Source organism: Camponotus floridanus, unplaced genomic scaffold (assembly GCF_003227725.1).
Source record: "Camponotus floridanus strain SB8 unplaced genomic scaffold, Cflo_v7.5 scaffold6, whole genome shotgun sequence".
Lineage (NCBI taxonomy): Eukaryota > Metazoa > Arthropoda > Insecta > Hymenoptera > Formicidae > Camponotus > Camponotus floridanus.
Window position 1 is genome coordinate 4,001,429 of NW_020229769.1, and position 13,711 is coordinate 4,015,139.

A 13,711-nucleotide genomic window follows, 5' to 3' on the forward strand; every position below is an offset into this window, starting at 1 on the left:
CCTTATTATAGAGCTATTAATCTTTACTCGGAAACCATGTATCTTTGAGAATAAGTCATTATTTCTGTCTTGCTCGAATGTAGAAAGGCAGTCGAGTATTTAAGCACTGATTAATGACTCTAATAAAATCAGGACGATTCGAATTCTCGAAATAAAATGCACATAGTCGCGCCGAGTCATCTACGAAGATATTTTTATCTCTTTACAATACGCAAAGTAATAGTTTGAATGGTATTGCGCTCTCTCTGGAATTTCTCGTTATCGAATCTGTGCAATATACCGAGGGTGTTGCCTCCGTCCGCAAATTTATTTCGTTCCGACCATGTGGGCTCTTTCTTTCTCCTTTACTTCCATGTAAGTGCTCTATCTGTATAAATAACGTTGAAAGGAAACCGAACCAGAAAGAGCTACGCGGCGCGCAACCCCCTCCCCCCGCTTCGTTTTTCACCGCTAGTATATGTTTTTCCACCCTTGTACATACATGTCCCGGATCGACAGGATTTACAGAGCCGAGTCATAAAAATTGCACACTCGCCCTCGCCCGTTCTACTTTCTCTTAAGCGGCGATGCACGCTCTCTGAAGTCTTAACCGATACGTAAAAAATTCACGCGCTCGACAATTTTAACGGCTCTGCCTGAACACATCTCTTACGTGGCTAAAATAATTTTTCCAAAAATTTAAGTAAATTCAATTTCAAAAAAGAAAAATTAATTCGAGGTCTCTATTGCAATTTTTAATTTAAAAATCTTTATTTAAAAATCATCTTCGATAAAATATTTTTTTTATGTATAAATTCTAGCATATTGTATATTTATGATTGTGTGGTACACCGCGTTTTGAGAATATTTTTTGCCGCGTCAAAAATTAACATATTTATTTATTTATTATACCGCGAAAATATATAACGGGGGCGGCTGAATTTTACGATTCTGTTTTTTACATCTGAAACGCAGGCTGTCGCGAACCTTTGCCCCGATTACACCTGACGTTTTTCGTGCTTTATCTTCTCTTCTGTCGCTTAGCAAGCGGGGTCGTTTCTTCGCGGGACCGGTCGCGTTTTACGGATACGCTTCCGCTCGCCGTCTTCTTCATTCGCTGATTCCGTGAGAAATACGGGTACGTGTGCTACGTGATGCTCATAATTTACGTAGTCTTGCTGCGCTCATTAATTGTCGCGTAAATAACGCCCCGTAGCACGATATGCATATATTTCCTCCGCGTCTCACCCCTTCGCCTTCCCCCTCTCGTTTCTCTCACGAGTTGTTGCACGAGTTCTCTATTTATTTTTTTTTTCGAAGCGAGCTACATTCTTATGCCTCCAAGAAAAAGCGCACTGCGACGATTGCAACGCATATCGAGATATCGCACGTAATATCTTACTTTCGCGAAGAGAAAAATTGCTCTCGCTAACTCTGCTCTTTGCCAACTTTATTCGCTCTTGCGAAATTGTCCGTCTTGAAATGAAAGCAACTCTCTACCCTTCTTTGCAGTTTTCATTGTTATCGCTGATGAGCACTTGATATAACATCGCGTTATTTTTAATATTCTCTTTTACATATTTTTTTATCAGTCTCTTTTTTTCAATAAGATACACGCGGGGCTGGAAGAGATTTTTATTCTGGGCGAAAATTTGCGGGGATTTCTTTCCTCGCTGGATATAATAACCTCGTTCATTATTTCTCATTGACTTACTGCGCGTTTTAGACTCCAAGGGCACTTTCAACGAGAAAAAAATCAATCTCGCATTTATTTTTGTGACTGGGTCACGCGCTCTTTTCCGAACTTTTCGCGAGAACTTCCTCGCAGCGTTGCAAAGTCGGCCGATGTCGATGCAGGAGGAATGGAATGATAACGCGAGAAAATAAGAACGATAAAGTTTTGCCATCTCGAGCTTCGTTTTATTAAAAAATTTTATTTTTCTTCCTATCGCGCGGGAGATCTCTCGGTAGCCATCGTCGTGCTGGCAGTTAATACCGGAAGCGGGGTTTAATGGAATTACAGCGTGTTTTATATGCGCCCCAGCATTTTCGCGCGAGAAATTCGCGGGACAACGAAAAGCGCACAAAAGGGAGAGGAAGGGGAGGCGAGAACGAAATTTCACGCGCCACCGCGCGACGTGTTTGCGTAATATTTGCATGATATATTTACGATGCGCGCGCTCGTCGCGAGATCCGATAAGTTTTATGCAAATCGGACATTATTGTCGGTTGTGCTCGATAAATAAATCGGACGAGAAGGAGTCTTATAAGGAGGGTTTTAGAAAAATGGAACCAGGCCACGTTTATTTTCGCGGATTTCGCGTTCCGTCTAAAGATATGCTGACCGGTATATCGAAATATCGCGCGAAAATCGGGGCGAAGATAAGACGAAAATATGTAGGAGATTATTTCTTCGTCGACGAGCATTTCGCGCAAAAGCGCGATTACAATTTTGCCCGAAGTAACTTAATTATGTATATTTCCGCAAATGAGTAAGCGTTCGACGGTGCTAAGCATACAAATGTGGGTATAAATTTGGCGCAAGAAATTCCTGCATAAAACACCGGCCAAGTAATAATGCATATCGAGTAATTCATAAAATTATAATGATCGAGAAAGAAACAATTCTCCGACATTTGTGTTATTCTTACACGTATTCCACATCCGTGAACCTTGCGGAGAACAAAACCAAGGGAGAATTTAACGGGAAAACCCAGAGGATCGGAATTTCCGCCGGTGAAGTTACACGTAATAATAAGATTTGTATTCTTAAAAAAACAACGTAGTTAGTCCATCGACCATTTCTCTTCGTTCTATAGATACCGATTACTTTCTCTTCTATTTGAACGATAGAAATATGTTACATCGATTGCACACAATAATGTTTTCAAGAAAATATTAAGTTTAAACTTGTTATTGGATTAATCGCGTTTTCTCGCGGATCATTTATTTATTTTCGAAATTGTGCGAACTGAAGATACGTATTGTAATTTTTAAATCTACTGAGAACATTATTATGATTGTAAACGCGATTGAATAAACAGAAAAATTTATTTGTTTCCGAATTATATAGTAAATAAATATATATATATATAAGATTTTATATTTTGATTAAATACATTTTATTACACGGTATACACGTTAAATTTAATGTCAAAAATAAGTTAATTCATGAAATTTTAATTAAAAACAGCGTGTTTTTAATTAAAAATAGACAACGCGCGCTTGTATTTACAATGCTCGCGATTGTAATCTAAACGAGAAAGCTTCGTAAAATATAGCTTAGGTATGAATATTTACACAAATATTTTTGTCGCTCTGCGGAATCTAAATTTGTACGCAAATTGAGATTTTTCGACGATTTCTCTTCATCGAGGGAGACGATCTCGATATCGTTACATCCTCCCAGTTATCCAATCCTGCTAAAGAGAAACTCGTTATTAAGAGCCCCGCCATCCGATCGTCCGTTTCCGTTTCAATCGTCATTTATATCACGCTGGCTTCGCGAATCTGGCGAAAATCGGGGTTAATACCGACCATTAGACGTGGACGTCCGCGAGGGGACAACAGGGGACGTCGCATCCGGCGCATCATATCGCTTATGGGTCATCCTCGGCGCGATACCGAGCTGTGCTTGGTCGTTGGGACGTGATAGGAACGATGGGCAAGCGACAGGGGGAGGGGGGGCCGAGGACGAAGGGCGAGTAATTCGCCACCTTCCGTTTCATTACGGCTGCTTTGCCGGAGAAACAGCCGCACGGCACGCAATCGCGCGATCAATCCTGCCGGTATTCGTCAGAGCCACGGACGAACTTGGCAAAATCGCATCCCATTACGCGCACGTAGATCATGCGTCATTAAAGCATCGCCGCGCTTAAACACGTTCGGTGGACCGAGGGATTCTGGCCGGTATCCTGGAAATAAAGAGGACAGCAAAAGAAAATTGCGCGCGAAATTACATGTTCGATTTCTCTCGTATATGCGTATATTATATTATGCCGCTCGTATATTTGCTCGAATGTTTTTATATTCATATTAATATTACGTAATCCGCATTTATGGAAAACATTGTTTTCTCTGTTTATTCAAATAATAATGAGTGTATCGATGATTCTCGATACACTCGCGCGGATTGATAATATTGATCCGCTTTACAATTAATTATTTGAAGATATTAAATTACTAATTAATTAGAACAGATTTAATGAAAGTACTTTATAATTGATGCGAGCGAATGTTAATAAAAGTTTGTAAATTTTCGCGTAAATTTTCTCATCTCTCGTCTAAGATTGGCGAAAGTGTCGCCGACATTTATATGAAGAGAAAAGTTTGTGACTCGTACAAACGTATATTTCTGAATTCTTGAAATGTGATTTGATTTTAAAGCACATCTTTATGCGCATAATCTTGTAAAAAAGTGCGCCATAAATCACGTCCTAAGTATCAAACTTTGCTCGTCTTATTCATCTCCCGGCGGTAACAAAATGGAAGAGTATCGAAAGCACGTATCAAAAGAAAATTGCAATCTCTGGATTTTATACAAGACGATAGAAAATGCGCTGTCGATATTTTGCATCCGTCCAAAGTCAAAATCTCCTTGTTACATAATTCCCGCGGCCCAATTAGGGAGAGATTAATCATTTCTTCGAACGTAAAATCTACTTTTCATCCGCATTATATATCCTTCATTTGTCTTGTGAAAGAATTGACTGGTTTTAAACATGCTTTGTGAGAGAATTGATTGATTTTAAATATATCGCTCAAACAACAACGATCGCTATAATAACAATATATTTACGGTATTATTCGATATAATCAATATTTCGGATAAGAAATATTTTATAATACTTACACAAATACAAATATTATATATAATATAAGAAATTATTGATACTTTAATTTATAAATTTAACATTAAATTATTGTTCACGATATTAATATTTCTGTTAATGATTGGATGCATTTGAAAATGTATCGATTTTTTGTGTTAAAATTTATAAATTTTTTTACATCTTTTTTACATATTTATATGTGTAAGCATTGTATGTGGGAGTATAATTATCTCAGTTTAATATGCGGATAATTACCAGAAGCGGAGAAATCTTTTTTTCCAAGAAAGAATTTCACAACAAAGTTTTAGCTCGCGATAAGAATGAGTTTGTGGTATATACCTCTTTGGAAAATTTCTTTGAGCCTTAAAAACTTATAAGTAGCAATCAGTCAACCGTCTAGCGATTATTACTGCAACTTTTGTTGTTATAGGTAATAAAAACAAGCATTTTAATTATACAACTGTGCGATAACTGTTTATTAAATTGTTTGATTTAATTTAAATTGATATTAATATTTTTACAGTCTTCACGTGCTATATTATCAATATTGAATTATAGAATTTTCTCTGAAAAATATAAATAAAATTCACAATTTATATACATTTACGACACGTACATACACGTACATCATATGTGACATAAAATATAATCGATAAAATATATCGAGCGCGCTATTTCTCTTTATGATGAAGTATGGTCTCTATAATTGCGTTCCTAACTATTAACGGTGACACGGTATATTTTCGGTTTAATTCAAATAACCGTATGTCCGATACATGTGTATATATATACGCTCCGTTAACGTGTTATGCCAGATAATTGCGAACGTCGCTAAATATCCTATTAATTATCTTCGTCAGTCGTGCGGCGAAAATGCGGTGATTTGATTGCTGGGAGCTTCTCACGCCGGTAATTAAACGAAGAACTCCTCGCTAGTTGCAAAATAAAATGTCGCGCGCATGTTTTTGTTATCATTAAGATAAAATACGAAATACAATGTAACGTATGTTTTTTTTTCGTTTGTTGCAGTGTGCGTACAATGGCCCGAGGGTAGGTGCTTCCATGACGTGCCGGAGCCGGCATTGCTGAATCTCTACTTCGAGTTCCGTGAAAACTGTCACGGCTTCTCCTGAAGGCAACGACCGATCAGGCGACGACAATGAGACACGCCACATGAGACACCTCGCGCTCCTCGTCGAGCGTGCGGATCATCAGTACACTTGACTATCGCGAGAAAAACACTTTCGAGAGATAACGTATTTATTTAAAAGTCTTTCCAACAGCCGCCACACACCACGACCAAGCCAAAACGAATAGCCACGTATAGCCACACAAAGATGGGACCAAGGTCCCCTGTTTTTTCGTTTACATTGATACATTCTATCTCGCGCGAATTTTAGAGACGCGTCGAATGGACCGAGTCAACGGAAGAAAAATGATTCCTCACGCAAAAGTAACAGTGTGAAGATAAATCTTGCGTATTTGCTTCTATACAAAATTAATTGAATTTTTGACAAAATTAATTCCGTACATAAATCACGTATGATAGCTTGATAGATGATACAGTAATCTTTTCTTTTCTTCTTTTCTTGTAGAGACCTCAATTGATCAAATTTTTTTCTGAGATAAATTAATAACGAGAGATAAATTATATCAATTAATGACAATTATGTCATGTAAGAGAGAAATATTCGTACGATTTTTTTTTTTCGAAAATTCTATATAAATGAAAAAATTATTGAGCCTCTCCCGCCGTCTCGATTCATTCGAATCGCGTCTCCGCGTCTCCGCGTTAAAGCGACACGAAGCAAAGCGTGGTGCTCGTGTATCGTTTCTGGTCATCGTGATGGATCTCGGATGATACAGGTTTAACACTGACTCTAAATGAGTGCTCGGCAGAATTCTCGCTGAGCACGTGAAAACGGGATCTTTCGCGTTCCTTCTTTATAGGGTTCTCGATGATCCCAGCAGAAGCAAGGTGGGTGATCCAGAATATTTATTTACCTACAACTAATTGCTCGTCGTTCAGCCAGCTCGGGATTAAAGACTGTCTCTCCTGTTACGTACACATTTTTATATAACTTTTTTTTTTATTGTACTTGTCTTTCTTTATCACATCTGGGAGAGAAATACCATGCTCAGTCCTTCCTAAGTTTCTCTCGCACAACCAATTATTTTTGTTGTTCCTGTCGAGCCGAAGTGAAATCGTTCCCCTTGTCTTATCATCGTCTTGTGGTAAGAAAGCTACGAGGGGTAAAATAGTAGCTTTTGCACTCACGCGGAGAAAAGTGCGTTCAACAAAACGGTTGGACCGAAATAAGTTATGAGAGTGGGAAAAGGCACGTTTTATAAAAAGAATAAACAGCAGAGTAAAATATCATTGTCATTTTGTAGAAAAATATTTTGATACGATTATATTTATCATAAAATTCGGGATTATTGAAAAATACGTATACAATTTTATATATTAAATTATTTACATATATGATCGAATTGCATTGAATTACGTTTTGTGCCACGCGTTGTTCTCCACGTGAAACAACGTTTAGAGCAGAAGCACTTAATTAAATCTTGAAATCGGCCATGAAGCGCGTGAATTTTAGATTAACGATGCGATAATTTAGGAATTGATAATTAGAATCCAGAGGAAAACTGATTGCGAAGAGCGTTGCGTTGTTTTGAAATTATAATTCAAATAATAATTTAATTCGCGAGTTATATAATACTTTTAATAGCGTCATAATATTTCTATTCCATTCATTTCTACACTTTCAAGAGTAAAAATCGAGTAAATAGTTTTATTTGGCTTCAGAAACACTTTTATATTTTTTTTTTATAACAAAATTTAGCGAAACACTGCTTTTTCAACATGGAATATGCACTTCTCGTTTTGAAAAATATATTTTTATCGATCCGAATATACGCGGGAACTCTTATTTAAAAATATACTACTATTTTTAGTCTATTAAAATGATAGCAACGTAACATATCGCAAAATGTTTTTTCTCTTTTTTTTTTATAAATATTAGTTTGATAGTTCGCTATATTTTTTTCAATATAGATATTACGTATACAAACGTAAAGTCTAATGACAAGTAAATCATTCGATAATATCGTAATAATTTATAAATTTAGATTTAACGAAACGAACGATTACAGGGTATAAAGTATTAATAGATAATTAATATAAGCTTTTTTATACATCTGCAAATTTTTGATCGAGTTTGCGAGAGAGCAAATACCGATTTATCGACATCATTTATCTCGTTCATTTATAAATTTCGCAAAGTTTGATATGATATTCGTAAATATCGACTATTTTATTGTCGATTATTAACGCGGGTAATAAGAGGATATAGATAAGTTAAACATGCCAAAATAAATACAGGGTATTGATTTAGTGATCATGTGAGCGTTATGTTAGAGATATATATTTCGTATATAATTAGCGTACGCGTAGAGACACTATTTACTTAAGACAAAGGAGACACGGCTGCACTTTAAATGCCGTTTAGTAGACTTAAATTTACACGGTTCTGCAAGTGTAACGCATCAATTATCCTTCTTTCCACTATCTATTTTTATACTCACGTGATTTTTATATATTCTGCGAAACCGTCTTTTTGCCGTGCTTGGCGTTAAAAACGTATACTTGCAGGATCCACGTAGGAGGACGTAGAATAGTATTACGCAACCGCATGACTGTACTCTATTGCAGGGTTAAACCGACATTCCAAAGATCGTTGACATCGATTATTCGCCAAACGAGTAAACTGGGGTAATTCGCTATAAAATAGCCATAGTAGATATGTGGAATGGCGTGATTTATTTCGCTTCTGTTGAGCCATTGATCAATGGTGTGCCATAATGCCCCACTTTACAAACGTAGAAAGTAGATTTTTACTTCAGACAGATTGATAGATTAAGACACACGACACATTAGTGCGTAGCGATTAGCCTGTATAGTTAATTGTCAAGTGAAAATATTTGTGTTTGGGCGATTAAACGTTTTATGAAAATCGCGTAGAAACGCATAGAAGTATATATTTGTGGAAGCAAGAAATATATATTAGAATTTATAAAAGTAAGACGAGAATAGAGACGGACGACAGAAAAACGGACAGATTAATTAAATAGTATTAATATGAAACGAGGACAAAAAACAAAAACTTGACGAGTACGTATTAAGTAGAAAGAAAATCGTCTGTTTTTCGCAAAACAAATATGACGGGTAAATTTTATACACGAATATATATATATAAATATAAATGTAATTTTTCCTATATATTAATGAAATCGATAGTAGTTTCAATTTTGCATCAAGCTCTCGATGATACTCTCTTGTAGAAAATTATAAGATCTCTTTAAAAATATTATAAAATATTTTTTTATAAATTTTAATTTACAAATTTTAATAGACAAAAATATGACAAAGTATTTGCATTTTTTACATCAATTTAATATGTAGTATTTTATGAATACTGTTTTATTTTTCAAATAATTGAAATTAGTTTGAGATCGAACACGTGCACATATATATTTCGATCATTCATTTTTCGATATTAATGCCTCGAGAGAAATTGTATCATCGAGGTTTGAAGCGAAACGAATAGCAACAAAGCAAATCGTTAATCGATACAGGAGCAACTTGCTCTTGTTACTGTTCGCCGAAACAAATCTGCGCGACGCACAAGCGGACCGATTTGTCACATCTCAGTCAATAAAGAGGAATCTTTACTTTCCGTACATCGTCGACGAATTAATCGAAAACCGATTCTCACGATTGCACGATCATGCATGTGTCTGTCATTCGTCGGAGAAAATTAGAGAATAAGCAGATACGAATTATTTCAGAGATTTTATTTAATGTTTAATATATATTCATAATATATATATAAAATTATAAAGGAAATAGTTACTTCGTTTGTTTCAAACAGAAAAGACTTGTCAAATAATGTTTATTTAATTAATTTTTATTTAATTAGATTATCTAATATTGCGTAGATAAATAGAGTCTCAAGAATAATTTGAAGAATACATGAAAAAAACGTGGACGCGATTTGACAATTTTATCTGCCTTTCTCTCTAGTTCTCTCCTCTTTAACTACGCGATCATTCCGTCGACGTGTTCATTCCGCGCACTTTCCGATCTTCTCGCAAAAGCATCTCGCCTCTGAACTTTCCGTTGCGAATAGTCGGGATATTTCCGTCGACGCGCTCTGTTCTCCATTTATTCATCGAAACGTCGTCGTTCGGTACTCCCCACGAATCCGCTCTCGAAATCATGCTCGCGGAAATATTGAAATCGTCCTTTACCTCGTCCTTTCTCGAGCAGTCCACGCGTCGGCCATGTTAAGAGGGGGATTTCTCGTTTTTATTTTCCTCGAAATTCGCTCGAGTGCGCACAATTGCGGACGTCAATTTAGCAATGGGATAACGAAAAAAAAAAAGCACACGGGAAAGAGAGAAGGAATCCGAAGAAAAGCCGGAAGCCGAGGTATCCTTCCTCCCTTCCTAGATCGCCTCCGTTCCTCCGTCTCTTTATCTATCCCAATCTCGCACTTCTCGCGATGATATTACTACTCTGCCCCGCAGTTCCCGGAACATTCCGCGTCCTCTAACAATTTTCATTCCATTTCATACCGCTTTTCCTACATCCTCCTGTCTTTTTCCTCCCTGTTGCAGCCAACCGGTCCGGTTCTTTCCTCCAATTTTACGCCGTGTCAGAATTCTTTTACTTGACTCGCGCTGTCGCAGTCGGAAACGTGCGAAGAAAATTGATATTGCCGCCGGGAAAAAGTTTGCTTCTCTCGATGTAGTGGATTTTATTGCCTCCGCGATGTTTATTACGCGTGAGTTTCGCGGAAATCGAGTAAATTTTGACCGCTCTTAACGAATCTAACGGGCAACAACATTCTCGAAACTGCGCGAATTGTGACAATCGTAAAATACGAATGGATATAAAGTCTCAAATTTTATTTCGTATTATTTTCACGATAAATTTTCCACGGAATGTCTAGACCCGGCAAACATTAAGAGTTTATCTTCCCGCGAGCCCATTACGTATCGATAAAGCTAAAACTATCGATAGAGGGAAGAAAGTACGGGAAATTTGATTTGTCATTTCCGATTCGTGAAATGTTATGTTGCTCTAATATTTTGGAGTGTCGAAATTTTTTGTCAAATATAATTCGACTCCGGAAATCGTGCTCGTTTACCAATGACGACGATTTTGATGATGCATGCTGTAGGCTTTTTACTCTTAATTAGCGTCGTGCCGCTTACAATTAACTTTATCGTGAATATGTCATCCATTTGTAATTAGATACCGTGTAACAAGAAAATCTAGCATCGAGCGATGAAGAAAGGTGCACAAAATTTATACAAAATTGAAAATAAACATTAATATAATAATGACATAAAAAAATATTAATCTAACAATCAGAAGGTTTTGGAAAATTGGAAGAACATTTTTAAAAATGTTGATTAAACATAGCTGCAATTTTTTTTTATAGATGCATTCAAAATTCATCGCGCGATGCTAACATTTTCCGTGAAGTCGAATTTTTTAAACTTTTCGATTGTAATATCTGCATGCCACGTACATTATCTTCTTCATCACTCGTTTATGATCGAAGCAAATGTCGACGCGCTGTTGTCTCTCTCTTCAGTTCCCTGTGTTCCTGTTCTCTCGATTTTTATCGTCTTTTCACACGATCATTTATGTTATTCTAATCTACAACGACAATCCGGAGCATGAAAAATGAATACAACGTCACGCAGGGCTTTTCGTTTGAAGAAGCGAGAATGAAAACGAGTCTAAACAGGAAGTCTTCTTCATTAAGCTCGTCGAGTCTAGATTTCTGAGATACGCAAAATTATTCCGTAACATAAAATATTGATTATACTGGAAATCAAATGGTCCAAATTCGAGCGAAATGGGATCCATCTTCCATAAATACGCTATAACATAGAGCAAGACCGAACGCTTCTGCGATTGAAACGCCCTGTGACACTTCAACGGCATGAAAGAAACCAGGAACAGCAGCAGGACTTCAGGAAGAAAGGAGCCGAAACAGCCAACCGCTTTCTCGCAACGCAAGAGACCGAAGTGGATCCTTACAGAAGAATCCGAAAAGAAGGATATCTCGAGACACACCGAAGACATGAGCGATAATCGAATAAGAAGCCATGAAAGCGGGGGTTTTCGAAAGGTACGGCCTGCTTCCTACAAAAACCAAAAAAAAAAAAAGAACGAAAAAAGAAAAGAGCAAATTAAAAAGAGCGAAACTTGAGCGAGTAGCAGTGATGAAATAACACGAAATATGCAAGAATTACGCGAGAATTCGTCTAGAGTATGCGTCACGCTCGAACGAATGGACCGAGAATTCGCTTGGACGTGCCTCTTTTTTCGATTTTGCGACTCTTCCATTTTTTCTAAGAAATCTTCGATCTCAATTAAACTACTTTTATATTATATAAAAAATGAGGACTTGGTTCATTAAAAAAGGTGAAATTAAGGTGTATTATTAGCTTAATTATCTCTAAAATGCATCGCGTATCCTGGATACCTAAACTTGACCTTTGGATGGAAATGTTGAGGAAAAAGGGGCGCGTCGCACGAGATCTCGGAATCATCCCCAGACGAATCCCTAAGAATTTCCGAGAAAAGATCCGCAAGTCTCGCCTGGTAGCTTTTAATCTTAGGGCTCTATATATATATATATCTGTCCAGTGATATAAAAGCATGAAGTACAATATTTACGTTACGTACAATAATTCCGTAATGAATGACCTGCGAGAGTTCTCTGTCGTATATAATGATCATTAACCTTTTCTTGGCACACACTTTGGTCGCTTCATAGTCTCGGCGCCGGGTCGGACCGTATTTGAAAAGAAAGAAAAAGCAAAAGAAACGGTCCTCCCCGGTTACGTTCGATTAAAACGTAGATTAATCGATTAATCCAATCCCGACCCCGATGTCGCGTCGCGCGCTTGTTCTGCGTGTATGTTCTATCTATACGTATTTGTACTGATCACTTACGTCAGTCTCGATTAATCGGGGTTCCATCGAGATTACCTACGTCTCTCTACTTTAATATAATCCCGCCTCCCGTTCCTCCTGCGCGAGTTCTCTCGAGTTCTACCACCGTCGTCGTCGCCGGATGCATCCGACGTCGTTAACCTCGGTTAACTACCAATACGACTACGCGACTCCCCTTCGTGTCCACGATTATGACTACATCGCGGACGGAAGTTGGCGAATCGCTTAGCCGAGAATCGGTTAATCGAATTATCCGATCGGATTATCCGGCGTGCAACCGGTTTTACATGTTCCCTCTCCTCTCCCCTCTTTTTATATATTCGCCTCCCCGTTCGTCGATTAACCCGCCTTTCGTATATTACCTCATACGTATATATATATACATACATTTTATATATATAGATATTCTTTTTTTTTTTTAAATTGTTACTATTACATATAATAATCACGGTAATGCGCCACATTCACTGGTTGATGACTGTCTCGTTGACATAAAGGCCCGTATCTTGCCTGTGGTTGTGCTTGGTTGTGGTTGGAGCGGTTTTGGGAGAGAATTTTTTACTTGCTTCTTTTTTAATATTATTACCTTTTTTAATTTGCACGTCTCATGTCGTGGCCTTGGCTTGCCTTCATATGAGATTCACCTGTGAATATATCTATATATACATTACATATATATATTGATATATATATATATATCTATATTACCGATACGCATATATAATATGCGTCTGCATGTATTATTATTATACGTCCGCGGAAAAACGTTCGGCGTATGTACATGTGTGTACACGCAGACGCATATTTATTATATTGTAATTTCACACGTATGATAATCCGTCCTGGCAGTATCGTA

At 37.3% G+C, this 13,711-nt stretch overlaps 1 protein-coding gene across 10 annotated transcripts in view; it reads left to right on the top strand.

Annotated features, from left to right (window-relative positions):
- Positions 1-13,711, top strand: part of LOC105251079 (RNA binding protein fox-1 homolog 2) — a 262,872-nt gene that overhangs the window by 214,202 nt on the left and 34,959 nt on the right. For all 10 annotated transcript variants that reach the window (XM_025412972.1, XM_025412973.1, XM_025412975.1 and 7 more), the window contains one exon: positions 5,841-5,861. In XM_025412972.1, coding sequence (XP_025268757.1) covers positions 5,841-5,861 — 21 coding nt within the window. The remainder of the gene's footprint in view (positions 1-5,840; positions 5,862-13,711) is intronic.